The sequence below is a fragment of the Pomacea canaliculata genome, linkage group LG2 (genome assembly GCF_003073045.1).
Source record: "Pomacea canaliculata isolate SZHN2017 linkage group LG2, ASM307304v1, whole genome shotgun sequence".
Taxonomy (NCBI): domain Eukaryota; kingdom Metazoa; phylum Mollusca; class Gastropoda; order Architaenioglossa; family Ampullariidae; genus Pomacea; species Pomacea canaliculata.
Genome location: NC_037591.1, coordinates 9,170,144 through 9,193,042, shown reverse-complemented (window position 1 = coordinate 9,193,042; position 22,899 = coordinate 9,170,144). Strand labels below are relative to the sequence as shown.

Here is a 22,899-nt window from a genome sequence, read left to right as displayed (position 1 = left end):
GGATTTATATACTGTACAGCAAGCCGGATGTACACTAACAATGATGGATCGATAATCGAAAAAAATTCTCTTTTGCAACTGATTTTAAATGTCTTTATAGTATTATTCAAACTACAGCAGGAGTCATCCAGTTAAAAGCACAGTCGTTACGTAAAGAAAATAAGCCATCGTTTCGAGCGTGTCTTCTTTAAAGCAAAAAGAAGCAAAGACCCAAGAGAAGACATAAGATGTCATCGCGGCAGACGACAGACGACCTTATTGCGTAACCACGCCCCTTGACCTCTCGCGAGGCTTGGGCGAGAGCGGAAGCTAGAGAGCCATGCACTTCGATCATACAAGGGGTTCTCCGCCTTCAAGCTTCCTGGTTTAGTTTTTATTACCGCAGTGTACGTCGGTGTGCTGTGAATTAGAACTCGTCGTGGTGTTTGAAAGGTGAGATTTTGTTTTGTTTATCTTTCTGCTACAAAGTAAATGGTATGTTTTATTTATGTTTTCAACGTTGAAATGCATTTCCAGACTTAAAAGACTCCCCCCACCCCCATTGATCCCCTATCGCTGTGGCTGTAAATGATTGATAAGGGCTATCATTGAGAGTAGAAACGATGCAGACTAACGGGAAACGTAGACCTGTAACTAGTGATTATGGGAAATGACACATCATGAAACAGATTTTTTAGCACATTAAATAAATGACGATGAACATAACAGAATGTTTGACATGTAAGTTGGTCCTACATGTGTAGTGCAGTTTCTCAGTTTAGTGGGTAAAGGCACATTCTAGTCCCCAGATTGACGCAAGAGATAAGCGCTAAGCCTGAAATCGCTTTATAGGCCTTGCAAAGCTAATAAAAATAACACTTGTCAGGTAGCATAGATTAATCATCGTGATCTCTCATTGCGTTTCATTGGGTAATATTTGTGTATGTGTGAGAGAAAGAAAGAAGAAAAGGTTGTTAGTGCAGAGTTTATATATCTCCAACAGCAATGGGAGCACTGAAAGAAACACTGGTCAATGAATAAGATTGTGAAAGGCAAACTGTATATCACTCTTTTTTCCACTTCTGGAGAAATCTTAAATTTATATTAGCAAGAAAATGGTGTATGTAGGTCTCTTATATACAGATAATTGTCATTGTTGAATTTTTGATATTTGTCAACAATCACAGGACAAGTTCTTGTTTGTGGTCATTATTAGGGCATAACTAACTAGTGCAGTTTACTTCCCAAGTATATAGAAACAGAATCACATTGAGAGTGTAAAGGATACATAATTATGCTTGATTTTTTTTTGTGTTCTGTTGACAACTTATATGTATCACTAAAACAGGATTGTTGTTCTGAAAGGTTTGGGTTTTATACCCCAACAGTTTAGATTGATTCTTATCTTCAACCATAATCCAATGTATAAAGTGCTGCCAAGTCCCGTGCCTCTGGCATACTTATGCAATTTTGATCTTTATGAAAACATAAACATAAAATCCATACACAGATACCTTTTGATCTTTTTTGTACTGTACATTATAAATCAGAGGCAGATGCCCTTCTGTGTTCACATGCGACTGATGTAGGACAGACTACACAACACCTGTCAGTAACTGAAGTGTGAACAATAACCAAAGTGCTTTTTCATATAGGAGCTTTTATAATAATAATATGTGTACTTGTGTCGCACAGCATCACAACCAAGATAGGTCGCACTCTTTGTCTTTGACGAGTCATGATAAAAGAACAGACAATGGATGGTGAGATACTCGTAGGCACACTGAACAACATAAAGATGAAGAACAAGAGTAAAACTTAATGGAATGGATAAAGGTATAAAAAGATATAGGGACTGTAAACAGTGTAGAGATGGAGTAACTAGAAAATGGTGCACATTACAGGCAATATTGCAATAGGAATTTAGGATAGTAATTCAGGGGTAGTACTTAATTGACAAATATGTTTTCAGAGAACATTTGAATGTAGTCTTCGAGTCAGAGTGGCAAATGTGATGTGGAAGAGAGTTCCACTGCTTAGAAGCACAGAGGGAGAATGTCCGTTGTCCGTATATGACTGTCTTTGAGTCCTGCTTTTGCTGGAGAAAGACACTATACAGATGCACTGATTATTATTGTTATTTGTGGGTGGGATGGATAGAACGTAGGAATCTGTTAAGAAATGAAGGTTTCGAGCAGGAGTGTAGACAGACAAGATTTCAGTAAAGTAGACAAGGGAGGAGCGATCAAAGAGTCCATAGCATAGCACATTTCACATTTCCCAGTCTATCACTATCATAATAGGTTAAAAAATACTCTTTTTGTCTGAGAAATGTTACACGAAGGTGAAAGAGCAGGCTCTGGCAGAACTGCTTGACTTTGTACTTTGATTACTAAGGAGACTGCTCAAGAATTCAAGAGGTGCCTTTAAGATCTAGTTACAGCACGTGGCAGCCCACTTGTTGCAGAAGGTCTTTATCACACTAAACAGAGAGTAGTGAGGAGATCACTTTAGGTTGGCCGCATGCCTCATGGAACAGGAACCTCATTAACGTGGGTGTATAAGTGTGCACAGTGTACTGGTGATAAGCTTGTCTGTTTCATTCTTCTTGTGCCTGGGCATCTGAAAGCATACTGGAGGCAACTCCCCCAACACAAAAGAATTGCAGCTCCTGTATGTTAATTGTATGTTCATGATAAGCAGTCTATAAAGATGAATAATTATAATTTTATTATTATTTTTTGGGATGCTTGTACATCAGCATATGGCCATGTTCTCCATACTTCTTATTAGCAGGTTGAGAAATGATGACAGGAAAGGCGATGGGGAATGTTCTCTTAAAATTTAGTATTCTCTTCTCCTTTCTTTCTTTCCTTTCTTCCCTGTCTTCCTTCCTCCTTCTTTCACATGCACACATATATAATATTTAAAATGCACAACATAATGATGGGGAGCTTAGAACTGCAGTGTGAATGATGCTACTACAAGAGATATTGAGTAAGAAAGTCTTTAGTCCTCTCTTGAAACATGGGGCTGACTGAACAGAGCGCCAGTCACTAAATAAGATCATATGGTAAATCAGATTATCATCTTGAAACTTGGCCAGACATGCTTCACAAAATCTCTTGTTTTCCTGATTAGCTTTGGCAAGAGATAAATAGATGGCGCATTGTCGCTTGTTCTTGCACACAAAAATCTCCTTTGGAGCTGTACTTATACTCTCATACTACTACAACTGAATACCGATTCCATCAAGAATTCACTTCCCTGCTAATTACATAATCAGCATTATTTTAAGTTTTGGTGTGAACCATTAACGTTAGTTAAATATACCCCAGTTTCCTCAAGTATTTAGAAGGAAGAATGTCTTTTCATAAATAATGCCTTCATACAGAGTGTGTGTAAGTTGAATGCTGAGGTGCTAGCTTTAATTATTAGAAAGAAGAATTATTCTTGAATCCCTGAAAATTCTACGAAGGCCAGTGGTACTCCTATTTGTGAAGTTTGCATTTAGTGTGGTGCAAAATCCTTTTTCATCAGATGAAATTGTACATTATACTATCTGATTGAACAGAAACTTGAACATCATTGCAGAATGTATTTGTTTGACTGACTGAAACATAATAGGGTCTATGGTAGCTGTTGTTGTTGAATAAGAATAATGCAGTCTAAAACCACTATGTGTAGTATTCTATAAAGAATCTGTTGTTTTTCTCCTCTTATAAGGGAAAAAAAACTTAATTGAAATAGTGGAGTTTTCACACTTTTAGAAGAATCTGTGATTGATTCAAGGTAACAAAGGTTGAGTTAATGGTGCTTCAAGTTATTCTTGTTTTCAGGAAAAACCTGAGACAGTGATAGAAACACAAATGCACCTCTATAAATATTGCATGATAAGAAGGGGATATGCCGTGGAATCAGGAAGTTAAAGCTGTGATATACCTTTGTTAAAATTTTCCATTCTTGTGGCTATCCTTTAGAAATGTTATGCTTGTGTCACAATGGGAGAAGCTTAATTGGTGAGCCATGAACATTTTTTTCCTCTAAAGATTTTTTAACCTGTTGTTTTTTAAGTAGGATTGTGCTTACCAGTATGCTGGCAATGTTGCCTGTTCATTGCTAAAATCTGTTGATAGTAAGTAATTTTCAACTCAGATGAGTCTGTCATTATATGTTTAATGTAACTGCATTACAAAACATTGTGTAGTTCACAAATAAACAAACGATACTACAGATACTAAAGATACTCGCAGGACTGCACCCATAAAATCCCCTACCGACCACCACAGCCACTCCTTCCATCAAAAGACACAGGTGGGAAATGGGAAATGTAAGTTCGTGACTGCTGGGGTCGGAAGGTCATAGGATCTTAATTAACACTAAAGCTGCCCCTGGAGAACTTCCATTGTTACCTTCGAGTTGCGACGCAATTGAAAAGGAAAGCATTGTGTGAGGCCGCTTATTTCACATTCCTAATAGTAAAAGTAGAATAGGATGGGTTGTTGTTTTATAGATGGTGATCCACAGTCCTTAGATGCATTGACTACAGCCTGTCGAGTGTGTAAGGACAGTAGGTCTACATGTTAGAGGTGCCGTTCGCACGGCTGTACTAAGTTCCACGGTGGAACAGTGTGAAGCAGTAACTTAAAGGAATGTCACTGGAATAACATTGGCAATCTACGCTGGGGAAGCGGATAACCGAGTGGTTAGAGTACTAGGCGTCCGAACTGAGAGGTGCTGGTTCGATACCCGAGTAGCGCATCAATCTTCTCCGAGTCGACCCAGCTGGCGGGAATGGGTGCCTGAGTCCATAGAGGGCTGGGAAAGGTAAGGCATCGATGGGCACCGAGCTCACAAGAAAAAATGAGGCCTCTAATACCTCACTCCCAACAACCAGAAAAGTTTATGGGACGACCTTTATTCTGCCTCAGTACGCTGTTATCCCTTCGCAAACTGATGAAATCAAGGAGAAATATTTTGTCGCCGTAGTTAGACACACTGTCCACACACCCCGCTTACATTACTTTATGAGTTTATGTTACTTTACTTCAGTGTATCTTTGCCGCTGATTTATAACTACGGTCCTGTGTACAAACCAGGTACAAGACTTGGAACCACGCTTTATAACTGCGGAAACCTTGGTTTATCTGTGATGACTGGTTACCTTCTCTTCATGAATACGGCCCCAGCTTGACCCATAACTGCTCCCGGATATCACCCACCACAGTTGGGAAACAGTAACCTCAGCCTCCTGTGAAGCACCAAATATGTGTAAACAAATATGTCTGTTTGGAGGGAGGGAATGTACAGGTAGGAGACAGGGGGAGGAAGAACAGAGGTCTTCGGGTATAACGAGGCATCGGGGGTGTGTTTGCCTTGTCGAGGTCTATCTTGACAAATAAGATCTCACGTGGCGTTGAGTGTAAAACTGGAGCGGCTGTCCAACGGGTTTATTGCAGCATGCACAGCTTTAATGATGAGCATAGTGATGGTGTTGGCAATAGTTTTGGAGCGTTGCTGTATGCTTCACAAAATATTTATGGACAGCGGGGTGTCCACTAGGGATGGCCTCAATGTGTTTAGCTGTGTAGAGGGGCGGTACTCTGTCGGTGATTGGCAGAGCTGAGATGAGACAGACGTCATAGTTGTAATGACGTAAAAGATTAGTTTGAGGTAAGGGGAAAGCAGACGTCATAGTAGTAATGATGTAAAAGATTAGTTTGATGTGACAGGAGACTGTGGGGGTTACAGGTCAAGATTTTGAAATGAAGGGACATCACACCTTCACCACTCAGTCCGCAGTTTTTTCCCCTGTTAGAAAACATACCATTTCATCATTGTAAAACTTCCTAAGTGCCAAGTATTTCAGTCTTATTTCAAGGCTTTGTCAACCCTTCCCACACTCCTATAAAGCTTTCCCACTCTCTTATTAACCTTTCCCATACTCGTATAAGCACTTCGTATACTTTCTACACTCTTAAACCTAAGTAATTATATAAATTTTGCCATCATGCACCTTAGACAAAGAAGTGCAAATGTCGTGTAATTGTGTCTTTGAAGTGGAAGGTGCATTTTCTTGCTCTTTGTGAATTTACATTGTTTTGGCTGAAATGCAGACTTTTTAAAATTGCTTTTGTAAATAAAAGTATCATGATCAGACTCAGCACTGAGTGGGAATCATAAATGTAGATTCCGCTTGAAAACAATGCTGGTTAGTGATAGAGTATTTTGTGTGTTTAAAGTATTTAATAGCTTGGAAGTAAAGGTCATGGGGGCCAGTTAACAAAATGAGACTAATTCCTGACATCATTATTATGGATTAGTGCATGCAGGAGTACTTTAACATGGAAATTGATAATGCAATATGCATAGCAACATTCAGGTGGGCAGTGATGCTAATATTGTCATTGTGAAAACCAATAGTACTTACTCTGCAAATTTTGTGTATTGCCTGCATTTTTTCTAAAACTAATAAAATTTAATATTTATTGCTGCTGTTAGGACTTCAGCTTCAAGTATGCTGTCATTATATTCAAAAGGCATAAACCATCATGGTACTCTTCAGTTTTATGTGATGCTGATGTTCGATCACCTTTGTAATTGCACCTTGCCATTTCCACTGGATAATAGCATAGGATCCTTGAATCTGTACAACTGGCTGGGTGCTAGAAGCTTTGTTTGACTCATCCTGATATTGATGTCCTCCCGTTTCCCTTCTGTAAATATTTATGCTGCAAGTATTCTTGATAGTATATTTTGTGTTACAGTGCTTCTGGTGCAAGCAAAACAAAATGTATGAGATTATTGGTGTCATTAATATTGATGTGTGTAAATTATTTTGATGGAAATGGGTTAGTGCAGCATAGACTACCATTAAGATTCATGTAACCACAGTATTTGTTACAGAAATAGCCATTACTACTTTTTTCAGAGTTATATAGAATTTGATTCCTGAATAAAGGCTGGTAATGTTGACTAACAATTTTTTTTGACCAAAAACTGACAACTATTTCACTAAGTGAACACTCAGTGGCTGTTTGTTTCGTTCTCATTTCTTATCAACTGTTTCAAAATAAATCTTTTTCTAGTGTAGACACATATATATAGGCTATATTTCTTTAACAACTCATCTTCTGTACCACTTACATTGTCAGTGTGAAGGGACAATAACTCTCTACAGGTCATGTTGCTGAAAAACGAGAAAGCGGAAATCATTTAAACCTTATATTCAAACAGTTTGCTCCTATTGGTCCCAAACCCACGACAACCCTAAATTATTCGGCAAATCTTTAATCGTAATAACACAGAATGGATTCCATTATTCCCAATAACATCAAATGACAACAGTAGAGATTAAGCCCTCTCATTGTCTCTTCGTGTGAGTTTGTGAGTATCATGATGGGAAGATAGAAGGGTCGACCAATCTATCAGATGATACCTGATGTTTATCGATAACCTCTCAGTGATTTTAAAGGACAGCGTGGCGGTGTTGTTTATAGCAAGTGGACTAGCAGGATGAGGGTGTGTGTGTGAGAGGTTTCCTTCCGTAGTTTTAAAGCTGTTGGGGGGTTTGTTCAGTGGTGGAGCGGAGCCGTGCAAAACGATACGCGCTGAAAGCAGAAGAAAAAGCGGAGTTGAAAGCATACATGTATTTACAGCAGAGTGCATTTTGATGACGCCAGCAACACACTCGCTGTACAGAAAAACTACGCGTGCACTGACGCGTGAAAAAGCTATTTTTCCAGCACGGTGGTGGTGGTGGTGGTTACATGATGAAACCGGGTTCCGTGCAGGCATTGAATAAGTGATTATGTTTGAGAGCAGAATTTTTCCATACAAGCGATCATGTTTAGTTCAGGTTGTCAGGCCGCACGGAGATGATAGGGCTTGGTGAGGGGAGTGGGAAATATTAGCCGATGTCAGCTTTGTAGTGTTTGGACCTGTGTGTACGTGTGGGAGAAGTGTGGGGCAGTTTCTCACTACTATACATTTATTTGTGCAACAACATCCCTCTGCCATCTTGTCAGGAAGGAGAGGCATGAGGGGTAGGGCCACGTTAACGACGTAACGCTGGACTTCGCCGTTGGCAGTGACGGCAGGGGTCACGTGACTTTAGCATATGGTGATCAGTTTCCGCCTGATCCCTCTTTACTACCCCCACCCCTGATAGACATACGTAAGAAGAAGAATGTACGATATTCATGATTTCTCCTTTTAATTCTTTCTGTTTGAAACATATATCAATAGTACAAGGAGGCCTTGACACAGAGTAGCGGTGTAGGGAACGGTGCAGACGCATGCGCAGTGCATGACGGGACACTGTTCAACTTGGAGGTGCACCAGCCTAACGCCTCAGCGGGTTGTCTCAGTGCATGGTCGCTTTGTCGGCCGGAAAAGCATAGAAACACTAGCCATGCACCGTTTACCAAACGGCATTTGCTTCCTTGTTGTGCCCAGTCAGACGAAACTGATTACCTAGTACTTGCTTCACAATTTCAAACTTAGCTGCAGCCAACCCCATCCACTGCCCCACGATACGTTTGTTTCATTAATGTAACACTATTTTATTAGTTTTCTGTCCATCCTGTTTGTTAGGTTTTACAAACAGTTGGCTCTTTCCTCCTTTGTGGAAATAAAGTTTGGAGTGAATGTTTAAACTTTTTGTTTTTAAATTCAGCAGTCAGGTCAGGCATGTCTGAAAAGCTAGATTCTCCATGCATGCTATGAAAAATAGAAATTGATTTTCCATTGAATATAAGTATTCTTGTAGACCAGCACAAGTGAAGAGCTTCTTGGGAAAAGAGGAGAAAAAAGAGAGGTGGCAGCATGCTTGTACTTAGAAGAATAACTGCCCGCCATAACTGTTAGAAATGTAGAAGGAAATCGCAACTTGCATCCAGAGTACAACAGGAACATACCTCCAGTGTGTACATTAAAACATTCAAATGTCTCAGATTTTCTGTCTTGCACTGACCCAGTGATTACTTCGAAGAACAGAGAAATCAGTAGAAGTAATGGAATCACAGTTTTGAGCACACAGGAATTTCACACTGTCAATACACACAGTTTTTGTTTCAATTTTTATGATATTGCTAAGAAGTGCATGGTCTAGAATTTATTATACACACAAAAGGTTTGAGTGCATTCTACAGCCATGAGTATTCTGTAAAATTTATTGGGATGCTTGGGCTTAAGAAGCATTGTTGCAAAGAAGACCAGATTCTTCTGTTTTGAAAGGTGACAGTCACCCTTTTCGGTTCAGTTTTGATTATCGATGATGCCATCTTTACATCAGACTGCATGAAAACATGTATTTTCATTATTATTTTGAGAGAATCTTGAAGCTGCAATAGTTCTTTTTGATGTCAGGAATTTGTCTCCAGCAGTTGTCACCAGAGGGTCATACTTCTGGAGACAGTAGAAAAAACTTCTTGAAACCGGTTTCATTAATGTAAATGTAGATTCACAAGTTTGGTTTTTTGACGCATTCTTCCTTAGCAACTAGATGAAAGGATGATATTTGTATAGTTGTTTTATTCAAGCGAAGAAATGACTTGCAAAACAGAAACCTTTTTTTTTTTAAAACCCCTTTGTAGCCAGTACAGATTGATTGTGCTATGTAGCTGAGGAAACTGTTGCACATAGCAGGAAAAAAAAAAAGGACTTGCCTTGTAAATTTTTACAACTTTAGTGAATGGTCGGGGGAAAATCCTCCTTGTAATCTCATCAAATTTTTAGATGTGATAAGTATGGTTCCATAAGGAAAAGGATGGTAGTGTTAAGGAAGTTTATTACTACAAAACTTTAGCTGAGAACGTAAGGAGTTCACATGATATTTAATAAAATCATATGACATCATTTACCATTTTTTCTTCAAGCAGGAAATGTAAATGCCCTACAAGCTAGAACACAATGGGTGTGTGTTTTGGAAAAGATGACAAACCAGCACAGCCACCATCTGCAGCAGACTTGAATGGCTCTGCATCTATAGGGAGATCACTTTCACCTGTCTCCAGCCCCAGACAGGTTGAGCTCACCATTCGACCTTTGCCCTCACCACCACCTAAGCCAGGTACTGGACTGATCAGTTGTTTGGGTGAAAAAGTTAGCTAACGCCTTTTTAAGGAGAAAGAGGGTAAAATTAGATTATTTTATTTTCATCTAGATGATCATTCATGAAGGTAGTTCCAATACATATAACACATTACCTGTTGCATTACAATGAAGCAATTGAATAATTTTAGGTGCTTATGGACTGTGGCTTGCTGAAATGTGACTAAACTCTGTATAACTTATCAGACTGGTAATAAGTGGGTGTATAAATCAAAGCTAAATAAAAACACTAATACAACCACAATGCTTATTTCAAATTTTGTTTTAAAAGCTGTTTTAAGATTTTGCTTTGTTTTCAGTATTTACATTAAAGGTTATAAAAAGCGTTTTCACACTTTTACTCAACACGACTCTTTAGACATGCAGCTTCATTGACATTAAAGATATTTTTATTCATTTGATTTGAGCGTTGTCAGGTGTTTGTGTGCATTTGTGGGCTCAATTTATGGAAACAATAGTAATGAGTGTGCAGGCTCATAGTAAAAGTAATTTTTTGAAGAGGTATTTTGGGTGTGATCATAGGTATGGCCTTGGAATATAGTCAAACGCAAGTAATATATGTGCACCTTATAACAGCTACTTTTTCCGTGCTAAAGGTGCTTTTTTTTCGTTCACTAAACATAACTGGATTTTTAAAATAGTGGGAAACTTCCATTCAAAATTCATTATTCCTAACCCTTTTTTTTTAAAAAAAAAAAGCCACATACTTTTAATTAAAGAATGTTACATCTTGTTTGTCTGATATTCTTACAGAAGCTCTCCTTGTTCGGGCCCTCTATGACTTTGATGGCATCAATGAAGATGATCTGTCTTTCAAAAAGGGAGATCGGTTGGAGGTGGATGAATCAACGTAAGTTGCAACAACTTCTTCTGGGAAGTTGCTTAACAATAGTTAAGCCAACCGGTAGGGCATCTAAAGTACAGTTAAATTGTGTTACATCACACATGACTGGTCACTTAACTTTCTTTCACTAAATTTTGAGCAGGAAGATCTTTCGCCCACATTATTTATATAACCCACACAGGAGTATATTATGAGTCCTTTCCGAAAAAAGTGACCAGTTTAGAACGATGGTAAAAACTTGTCTGTTTAATAAGAAAAATGGAGAATGAAAAGGACATTCTGTGTAAGTTTGAATATATTCACAGGGCTAAATTATTAATTAATTAAAAGGAAATGCTGTCCTTTTGGAACTATTATTTTAATAAAGAATAGCAGTGTGAATTCACACTTCCACATGGCTGCAGTTTAAAAAGCTGAAAAGGAAATTTTATCCTTTGGCTCTGTGTGTGTGTGGTGTGCACGTTTATACATATGTGGGCATGTATGTGTGTGTGCATGAGAGAGAGAGAAGAATGACGCTCAGCAAAAAAATCTGGCAAGAGTGCATTCATCACCATTTAGGTGAGTGGATGAAATGCACATAAAATTGTGCTATAATCTTTATTTGTTGATGTGATTTAATTTATAGAATATCTTTAATGCCAGAAATTGTATGTTTTTGCAGTGGCTTCATGAAGTTTAACAAATTCATCTAACTTAGAATTGAAAAATTGACATTTCGAGCAAGGATGTGAAAAAGCTTTGTGAGCCTCATTAATTAAAGAAAACGATTGTGTTTCCAGACAAAATCTTGACTGGTGGGTGGCAACACACTTAAGAACAGGACAGAAAGGCTACATTCCCAGTAACTATGTCTGCACTGATGACAACTCCCCACAGGCACAAGAGTGAGTTCAGTGACATAGTGCTTATTTTTGTCAAGAACTCTCTTTGCAAGTCTGTTAACACTAAATTTACTGAATCTTTCAAGACGTGTTTCTTTGGCTGTATATTTTTCTACATAAATCTTGTGGGAACTATGGCAATTATAGTGACTGATAAAAAGATCCCAGATGAAGTGGGATCACTTCATTTCTAGGATTGATAATGATTATGAGTAAATCTTAGTAAACTTTCACAAAAATTTTGAAATATGGAGTACGTTCTGGTGCTTTTGTATGTCTTTAGTCTTTAAGAATGCCTTAATATTTTCTTTGCAGATTATATTTTAAGCATTTGGATTTCTTAATTTGTCTTTTTGAGGGACAGTTTTTGGTGAATCAGAACAAAACATCATTTGTATAGTAAAATTAGCCTTTATTGAATTTCATCCTCTCTTTAGCACTTTGTACCGTGATAGAGCAAGGTGACCAGCATCTTTTGTTGTTTTACAGCTGGTGGTTTGAATTTGACCGTAAAGAGGCAGACAAAATGTTGCTTCTACCTGGTAATGCTTTGGGGACATTCCTTGTACGAGAATCACAAGGTGGGAAATGTTTTTGACATATACTTAATGTGTAAACTAGTATTAAGTATTTTGTGTTAAGTGTTCAAAGAAAATTGAGCTGGCAGAACATTTTTAAATTAAATACAAGGACATGAAGAAATGTTCATTTTCTAGAAATATTGTATTTACTGGCCTTTCGAAATTTTAAAAATGCAGAGTGATTTGTATTTTCTTTCTTTTTTTCTTTTAACAGATAAGCATCATATGTGTTATCTGTCAGAGATGTTGACAAACAGAATGGGGAGCCATGTGTGAAACATTATCGTGTTCGAAGAATGGACAATGGAGGCTTCTACATTAGTCCAAAACGAATTTTCAGTTCCATTTTTGATGTCATTGACCATTACATGGGTAAGCACTTAACTCTGTAGTCTGTAAGGTTAATCTAATGATGTCTTCCTTTGGGTTACCTGTAGTGAACTAAAATAGGAATTTTTTTACATTATATAATAGTCTAAGTGATAGTCATATAATTTTGAAATTATAAATATTCATTAAAAATACAGCAGTTGCATTAGAAGATTTGCAGTAGGGAAAAATTTTGAATATGAATTGCTTCTGTTATACTTGATAGTATGATGTCATGCAAGCTCGTGCACAGTTTAGTGAGCACACACAGTTTAACTCATAAGAAAGAGCTAGATATATTTAGCAGTGCATTAGTGATGACTGAACAAGTTGCCCATTCTTGTGAAAGCTTCCTCTTCTGGTTACAGTGAATGCTGATGGACTGTGCACAAAACTGGTGAAGGCTTGTCCACGCATTCGTCCTGTGGTGCAGTTCCGTGATCTTGAAGTTAGCAGAGATGCCGTTAAGCTGATGTCTAAACTGGGAGCAGGCTGTTTTGGCGAAGTTTGGAAAGGTTCGTGAGTACATGCATGCATGAGTGGCATGTGTACCCTCTGTGTGTGTTAGAGAGTTTGTATTAGCTACATTCAAAGAAATTTCTTAAGCTTGCAATCTGTGCTATATGGCCTCATGTATCTTGCAGGTAAACTCCGGAATGTAGTAGATGTTGCTGTGAAAACTTTGAAGTCAGGCACTATGTCACCCGAGGCTTTCTTGGAGGAGGCCAAAATAATGCATCGTCTGCGACATAAAAGACTGGTGCAGATAATGGCGGTGTGCTCTCAGCAGGAGCCTATCTGGATCATTACAGAGCTGATGGTCAATGGAGCCCTCCTGGATTTTCTGCGCAAGGATGAAGGAAGGCTAGCAAAGTTTCCTGTCATCGTAGAAATGGCATCACAGGTAGGTGCCTTGTGTTAACATGACTTTGTTAAAACAATGTTCAGGATTTTGCCAAAGATAGGTGTGACTGGAGTTCTTCTGTCCACTTTTAATTTTAAAATAAAATGTGATATCTGCTACAAAATTCTTCATAACTTCCTGCTTAAGTGCTCTGTACTTAATTTGCAGATCTCCATGCATAACTTGTTTAGATGATAAGACAAATTACAGCCTTGATACGTAGTTCCTCTGCTTGATCATACAGATAGCAGAAGCAATGGCCTACCTGGAAACAGAAAACTTTGTGCACAGAGATTTAAGAGCAGCGAACATTCTTGTGGGTGAGCATCACGATGTGAAGGTTGCTGACTTTGGACTGGCACGTATTCTACAGGATGAAAACATATACGAAGCTACAGAGAGTGAGTACCAACATAGAAATTTATTTTGGTTTTTTTTTAAAAGGCTTATCTAGTGAAATTAATAAATGTTTTTATTTTGCATTTGTTCAAGGATTTAAAGTTTGAAGATGGTTCAGATGAGTTTTATTCCAGTGGGTCCTAAAAAAATGTTTTGTATATTGGTTAATATAGCATTTTTCTTGATAAGAATTGTCTTGTCTTACACAAAATCTTTTTTGTACTGTTAATTATTATTATGAAAATTTAGATATCTAGATTTGGTCCATAATTATATGGGCAGGACTCCATTTGTTGTTAGCACCAATTACATTTTACAGAAATTACTGAAAGTTAATTTATATTCTTACATCACCTTCCAGATTTAAAATAAAATTCCAGACAATACTAAATAATAGAATTTGTAGTTTTTGTTACACAGGCTTTGTAGCTTTGACTCACAATCAAATGTCATTTATCCAAAGGAGTCTGTACTACATGATTGCTATGGATAGGTGTTATTGCCTTGGAAAATAAGATTTGAAAGTCTGTTGAGTGATAATTTTTTCAGTTATGTCTTTTGGATAAGTGTGTGAGATTACCAAATGTACTAGATAAGATGTTCTGGACTGGAAATATCTTTTGAATCATGGAGGTGGGAAAAAGTGAAAGAATGGAAAAAGAGGGAGTTCCCCTTCCTTTCCTGTTGTGTGAGGGTATTTAGAAAAGGGGACATTTATTGTTGTGAGAATTTATTTATTGTGGGATAGTTATAAACATCATTTAATGACAGAGGGGTCATGAGTATATCATTGTCAGTGAGATTTTATGCAGGTGAGAGCAAGATCACCTTAATCATTAGGGCTATATATGTCATGCCACAGGAGTAGACTCTGTGTCATAGCTATTTTAGCAGCTGGCAGTATGCTTTAAGTGAATTCAACTTCCTTGTCTGATATAGCCAGAGCAGTTGAAATCATGTGATATAATGGGTAATATACCTAGTCTCCTGCCTAAGGCAGATGATCCCAGCACCCAGTTGGGGTTGTGGCAGAGATTAAAAAAAATGTGCAAGTGTGGCTGTGTGCTAAGATAAGAACTGATTACTGTGGAATACTTCGTTGTCCTGAGCCACTGCAGGGTGACCTAGATACATTCAGTCTATGTAACACAATCATATTGGGCATGGTATTATACTTGTGTGTGTAATTTAATTTTGTGATTGTACACACACATGCCCCTCTCACTCCCCTTCCACAACACATACTCTCTGTTTCTCTCACACAGTAGTGCATAGTTTGTAGAAAGGGTAGAATAAGGAATATAATGTCCTTTTTATAAAGCAGGAAGTTGTGATTTCAAATCTAGCAAGCGCATTATCCTGTTGATTTTAGGGTGATTATTTATTTGTGTGTACTTTGATTACTGCACCCCAGAACTTTTCATAAAGCAAAAGTTTTATGAAATAATAAAAATAATATAAGTAATAGAAGTTTTCACTTCATTTACTGCTTAAATATTTAATATCCTTGAGCACTTGTCTGAAAGATTTGAATGCTTTACTGATCAACCCATGATATATTACAAATGGTTTTTATGGCTGATTAGCTGTCATGTTATAGTGTCTTGGAATATGATGTGAGTAGAATTAAAGGACATCTGAACATCCATGGTGTAGAGTGATAGTAGTTATAAAGTTGAGCAATGGATCAATGAAATAGAGAGGTAGACTTCAGGGAGTCCATTACCAAGCTATTTTAAGAATACTATCACGTTAACGGGTTTGCATTTGTGAGCACACCATAAGTTAAAAAAAAAAGCAAGTAACATCTTCATATAACATTAGAAGAAATAAGGTGTGGTCATTTTTTACGTAATGGTGCTTGTGATTGAATAATATTTTAAAAATGAAGGTAAAATGGCATTTGATAAAATAGAAATAGATCATTGTGGGAAAAAAACTGAAAGTCTAGGTACATTCCAAACACCTGGACTGTTGTAATAAGGCTCAAATAAGGCATGTGTAGGCTCAACATATTTCATTTAGTTCCTTACTGAGGAGCTTCTGCTTGCTTCCAATCATAGCCAACACCTGTTGATATGGTATGCACTTCCATTGTTCTAGTGAGGTACTTGGAGATACTGCTGGTAATACAGTCTTTTGACTGTAACTTCAGCCATATTCTTGTAGTTGTTATTTAAATAATCAGTGACAAGGTACACACATATGTGTAATACTAAAATATGGTCACAGTTATTAAGAAAGTTAGATTTTGTTGTAATTAAGTCAGAGTGTCTCTTGAAGAGGTGGCAGAACAGACAACATGAATGTTAATTTGCTAATCTTAGACTCATATTTACATATTTCCTTTTTCTTATCTGTGTATGCATGTGTGCATATATGTGTGTTCCAAGTGTAAATTGCTTGTAATTAACTTTTTTTGTATTAAAATATCTTTTTGCATGTAGATACCAAGTTTCCTATAAAGTGGACTGCACCAGAGGCAGCCCTTGAGCGCAAGTTCAGTATCAAATCTGATGTGTGGTCCTTTGGCGTTCTACTGTATGAACTTGATTTCATATGGACGTGTGCCATACCCTGGTAAGAATTTGATTAGGTTTTTCTTTTGAGCATCTCATTAAGATGCACACTAAAAGGTCAATTTTTAAAGAAAAGAAAAAGTCAGAAGGATGAAGCATTATAAAATAAGCACAGGATTAAGCGCAGAAAGGAATAGTCAGTCTTGGCCCCCTTTTCACCTTTGTCACCTCTACAACAGTCTGTAAACCCACAACATTTTAACCTGTACAACAGTACCTCTAAGTCCAGAAGAAACTGTTGTTGCCCATTTGATTTCCAGCCAACAACATGAGGTTAAGCAGTGTTAAGAGTAGTGCAAAGTGGTAAGTAGAACAGAGTGCAAACGTCAAAGAAGATGTGGAATACAAGGAAAAAAAACTGCAGCTAACAAAGGACAGTAAGTCAGCATTAATAGTTGTATAAACAGCTGAAGGTCTTTGCAGGTTATTCCACACAATTTTCAGATTTAATTTGCCTTAAACTCTTTGCATTTTGGCTTTGTTTGCTCAGTTGCCAAGTAAATGTGGTTCTTTGACTATCATGTTAAAATGAAGTGTAATAAGTATCTTTGCAAGAGTTATGACTAAAGTGATAAGGAAAATTTGCCCTTTGCCCCTGTCAGTTTGTCTCTCATAAATAATGTTATTTCTTTCTCTATTCCCCCCCACCCCTACTCCACTCTCTCTTACATGCATACGCATTTTAATGGTGTGGAGTTGACCACTTTACATTCACTTTTGTAGAAGATGACAAGGTTTAGGAACAGTGGTAACACCGTAGCTTTTGAGTAGTAAAATAAACTTGTCTGAGATTAAAAGTAAGAGTTTCTCCACAGTGCCATAGTTTAAATCCCGTGATATTTTTCAGGCATGTCTGGTTCTGAAGTGCTCAGCAAAGTTGACAAGGGTTACCGCATGCCAAAGCCAGCAGGTGGCGCTGGCTGCTCTGATTCTTTCTATGAGATAATGTGCAAGTGCTGGACACGCAACCCTGAGCAGCGACCAACTTTTGCATATCTTCACAGCTTCTTTGATGATTACTTTATCAACATTGAGCCCAACTATCAAGGGCCAGATGATTAGTGGGTCTCAACAATGAGCCTATCCAGGACTGTATGTGCCAATGATGAACTTAATTATGAAGGACTAGATGAATGATGTGTCAGCATCAAGCCTAACTGTCAAAGGCAAGTGATTTTTTTCAGTGTTGGGCTTAATCGCAAAAGCCTAGAGATGTGATCTGTTGATTTTGACCATCTCAAGGGCAGGACCAAGTGCCTAATTATTGGACATGATTTTTCACATGCCTTTGAAGGCTTCAAGTTGTTGTTTATCAGCAATATGCGTCATAATCTCAGCAAAAACTTGAGCACAAGTGTGAATTGTTTTGCATGATTATAAGAAACCGATCTGTCATTTGTATTTTGAAAGAAGTGATTGCAAACTAGAGATGGACAGAAGAGGGGCAGGGAGAGAAAGGGAGTGTTTGAGAGAGTGTAAGGAGGGGTGAAGGGTTCCATTGAGGGGAGCATGGAAGCATATTGTTGATATGTTCAGAAAGGAAATTTTGATAGTTCTCATCATTGGTAGGTAGCTCTAAACATTGAAGCCCAACTTGCAGGCAAGTAAATTAACAACCAACCAACCTGAGGGTGTAAGAACAGTGGGAAGTTTTGAAAGGTTGTAAATGTTTGTGTCATTGACACATTTTAAACTGTGTATTATGTTTCTTCTTAATCACTGTGAACCTGCAAAACAAATCTGGAAACAGATTGTTCATAATTTTTTTTTTAGTTAAAAAATGAGCAATTGTTGATTGAGAGAAAACAAGAATAGTGGTTTGCGTTGTCAATACATTAAAAAAAATTGCTTTCAAAGGAAATACTTAACTTTGTTAATCACCTTATTTTTTTGTGTAATTTGTATCTGTTCTTTCTGTGTGCCTGGAAGTTATTAGAAAAGGAATTAACCAGGAAGAAGCAGATGCCAGGATGCTTGTTTTTTTTAAACTGCTTTGTGTTTTCTTTTTATGCTCAGTATTTTTGACTGAGATAATATGAATCTTAGTGGTAAGGCATGTGGTTAATTAACTGGTCTCACTTTTGTAATACATTTTGTCAATACAAGAATATAAGAATATTGCTAGATGCAGCAGGAATTTTTCTGTTCTGGTAATAGTTTCCAATAAAGTCTTCAAAGTGAACAGTTAATGTAAGTGTTTTGCCATAGCTACAACCTTAAAAAATGCTATTGGTGAAAGCACAGTTCACAGAAACATTGACAAGGTTTTGTAGTAAACAGTTACCTCCCTTCTCTTGACATCCTCACACGAGTGTCTACAGCTAAAGAATAATCAAATCCAAGTGTTGCTACCTTATGTTTCTGGTCATGAGCTCAATGTTTACACCTGTTGGTTGATGGGTAAATTGCAGCCATGGCAACATGTTCCTGGAGTCTTAGAGAGGGGATCATTCACTAATCATGAACTGCTGACACACAGCTACACCATATTTTAACCAAAGACCTTTGTCTCACAAAATTCTTTGATAAAAAGTATGAGGAACAACCTAGTATGAGCTTTAAATCTCTCAGCTCATTTGTCAAGTTCAAAAACTTTAATGCAAATGCTGCTGCTTCATATGTTTCAATACCTCATAATAATTTTGTATTGTAAAAACATTCTCAATTGCAAAGGAAAGTGGAATTGTCATCCTGTCATCTGTAATGGTCATTTTTGATTGTGATCAGTTGATTTATATTTGTACATTTCCTGTTGAAGAAACATATGCTAAAATCCAAGTTTTTATTATGTGATAGCTGAATATAATACAAAACAATGCTGTTGACTGAGAATTTATAAATGGAAATAGTTACTTTACCCTGTAGGATCACTTTAAAGGTGAAGTGTAACCCAGAAACTAATCTACTGAATATTGGAAGAAAAAGGAAACAAAGATAACAATCAAAAGTTTTTATTAATTTGGAATGTGTATGTAGATATACATATATTTTCTTGTTTGGGGTGGGGGTGGGGAAAGAGAGTGTGCATGTGGAGATAAGAGGAGAGTCTATGATTGAGTAAATCATCCTGTCTGCATGTGCATGCATACTTGTGTGAATTTGCAAGGACGTTCAATCCTCCCGATATTCTAAGGACCAGTTTTTGCTTAGTTTGAGTATGTTATTCTCATCATCAGTGAATGAACATTTAAACAGAATTCTTTTTTTTTCCCCGTTGAAGTTTATCTTAAAGTTCCTGATAGTTTGTATCACCTATGATAAAGTGGAAATGGAAAGACAAAAAAGTAAAAGGGATGTGTCAGTGGCCCAGAAGACGTAACTAAAGCTGTTTATAAGGAGTTTATTAAGCTGGAACCAGATTGCTGGAAATGTTTAGGCTTCTCGAGGTTGCTGTTAGAAAATGATCCAGAGCACCTGGAGCAGAGATTCGCGACAGCTTTATATACATAAATAATTAGATAAAAATTATGTATGATGAGAATTTTGTGTTTGTGCAATGCATAAATAATGTGTCTAATGTGCTAAAACAATAGTCAGTTGTTGCCGAAGTGCCACCTCCCCTCACGCACTTATACCTGTAAAATGAGGTGTAGAGCAAGTGAACATTTCTAAGATACGGATGCTGTCATTTTGAGTGTTATGAACCTGCTGAGTGATTAGGGTATCAAGTGCTCCTTGTATATAAATACAAACTAAATAACTCAGATTGGTATCTGTGTACATGTTTATGTGCATGTGTATCAGTCTCCTTTAACGAGACATTCCAGTATTCATAGTTTGTGTATTAGCAGATTTTGTTTCCAGTGGTGTTAGTGCCAGTAAATATCTTCTTACTGAGAAATTGCCAAATAGTTATGGATCAAATTATATGCAGGGTATGTTGAGGCATAAAAGAATCACTTATTTTTGTAATTTTTTTGTAAGCATGTTGATGAACAACCCTGAATATGTCAACAAATTCTGCATTTATGCTACAACCAGTTGTATGGGTCTAGCTGGTAACTGCCCATGATATCTAGGTTGCAGTTTATAGTTGAAATGCTTCTGAGGAGTAACTTTACATATGACCTGATAGAGGGATTTTCTAGGTATGCTGGCATGGTTATTATTATTACCTGTACAGAGGGAATGGGGTGAAAATGGGACATTCCAGACTTTGAATAAGGTTGTGAGTTTTTAATCTACATGCAGCAAATAGAAATTCCCGATTCTTCCTATTGCTACAAATATTTATTCTCTTACATTTGTATCTCTTGAGTGGATTCATGGTAGTCTTATACCATTGTCCACAGTTCCGTGACAGAAAAGTTTTGAGATGATACAACACATGGAGAAGAGCAAATAATGTCCAGGTGTAAACAGTGAATGTGAGTAGCTGAGATGGATGCAGGGGAGTCAGCCATCTTGACTTCAGCTGTTAACATAAGTCTTGGACTACAACTCCTAACAAAAAACCAAAACATTCCCATCTTCTGTTTAGGTCTCAGAACCTCAGCTGCTGAACAAAACTGGCAGCTGGCAAAATGCAAAACATTTATATTTTGTGCAAAGCACAAAATGTTTTTGTATATTTTATATGTCATTACAGCAATGCAACTATTTTGTTATTAGGCAGGACCTTCAAAAATCAACTGTGCCTTTCACTATATACTTGCTGCAGATGATTTTTTTAACAACAAATGTATATGAATATAATCTTTGTTTATAATTTTACATGTTTTCTATAACTTTAGCTTTACAAGATATGATGCATAAACCTCATTGTGTCAATGTGAACAGTGTGAAAGTACTAATAAGGTGACGCAAGCACATCTGACAGCTGCCCGTTGGAATCCAGAAAGATAATTGTTCTGAGGATGATTGAAATCTATGTGATGCTTTGCTATTCCAGGAAGCAGTAGCTGTCTTGTAGCGATGCAAGAATGAAAGAGACAAAGGACTGATTGAACAGGACATAAGGCTGAATATAAAAGATTTACCCTCCACCTCCCATTCTTGTGACTTCCACCCTCTTACCTCTAGACTGGTTGCCTTTTTTCAGAAATGGCCAGAAACTGCAGGAATGAGAAACTGGTCTTAATGAGAAAAGCTCATCCTTGGATGCAGTAGTTTTCTGCTAGAGAACACTATCTTCAAGGCTTTGGACTCCTTGTTTCAGTTACCCAACCTCCAGTCTTCATCTCTCCGTTTCTTACATGCCGCATTTTATGAGCACCTTTTGTCAAAAATAGAGTAGATTTTTTTTGTTCAAGTTTTAATGGGCACTGTTAGTCATCATATTATGAAATCATCCAGTTTCTTTAGAAATTGACATTTGAAACAACTTTGATGTTTATATGTTTCAGAAAGAACCAGAAAAAGTATTTCCTTTTCTCCTTTCTCTGAAGTTTGATGGTGTTGTTGCAGGGTACATGTGACACTTTGTGTGGGGTGTACCCTACTCAGCTGTTTGATTGCAACTAAATGTTGCTTTACTCAATGCATTTGTTGACCTCGGGGTCATTGCAATGAGAGTGGAGTCATGCACCCAGATAGCATTTAAACATTTTATAAACGTTTACAAATGGTAAACCCTTTGTAAACATCTAAATATATTTAAATGCTAACAGGGTAGTTGCAGGAGCAACAGCCTAGACTGGCATTACACAAAAAAGCAAATGAAGCCAAAGTGTCAGAAAATAACATAAATTGGATTACTGGGATTTTTATTTGAACAAAACCTTTCTTTTGAAGCTGAGCAAAGTGCAGTCCGGTTAAGCATTCCTTTTGACTGGGCAGTGGAATAACTTTTCTCTGCTGTACCACTTCTTTTTCTCTATGTTCAGAATATTTTTTTTATTAAAAAAAAGACCATTTACACAGGGCAATGCATGTATCTATGACACTTGTTTTTCCAATGAATTTTGCAATGAAAGTGTCCTTACTGCATTAATTGTAATGAATTATATGTGCACATTCGTATTTAATGTTCATGTTCATCCCACTGCATGTAAACAGTCATTCCAGCAATTAAAGGTTTTACTTCGCATTAGTGTGATGTTTGTCTTTATCTCAGCTATGAATAATAGATGGTAACAATAATAATATGGATTTTGCTGCCATTTGTTGACTTTACAAAGGAAACTAAAGAAAACTAGAGAAAATGTATCCCAAAAATGCAACAGTACCTCCATTTATTTATTCAAGGAAACATGTTTTTTAAAAACCATTGGTAAGACAAGGGGAAAGAGACAGATATACCACCTTC

The 22,899-nt window shown here is 37.3% G+C and overlaps 1 protein-coding gene across 1 annotated transcript; it reads left to right on the top strand.

Moving 5' to 3' along the window:
* Nucleotides 1-278: 278 nt before the first annotated feature.
* Nucleotides 279-22,683, top strand: LOC112554319 (tyrosine-protein kinase SRK2-like). The gene is given in 12 exon segments (XM_025222058.1): nucleotides 279-432; nucleotides 9,861-10,051; nucleotides 10,846-10,942; nucleotides 11,719-11,823; nucleotides 12,310-12,410; nucleotides 12,621-12,773; nucleotides 13,139-13,285; nucleotides 13,415-13,674; nucleotides 13,919-14,075; nucleotides 16,521-16,621; nucleotides 16,623-16,653; nucleotides 17,500-22,683. Coding segments are annotated over 11 exon segments (1,527 nt in total). The 5' UTR covers nucleotides 279-432; nucleotides 9,861-9,891; the 3' UTR covers nucleotides 17,715-22,683.
* The last annotated feature ends 216 nt before the right edge of the window (nucleotides 22,684-22,899 follow it).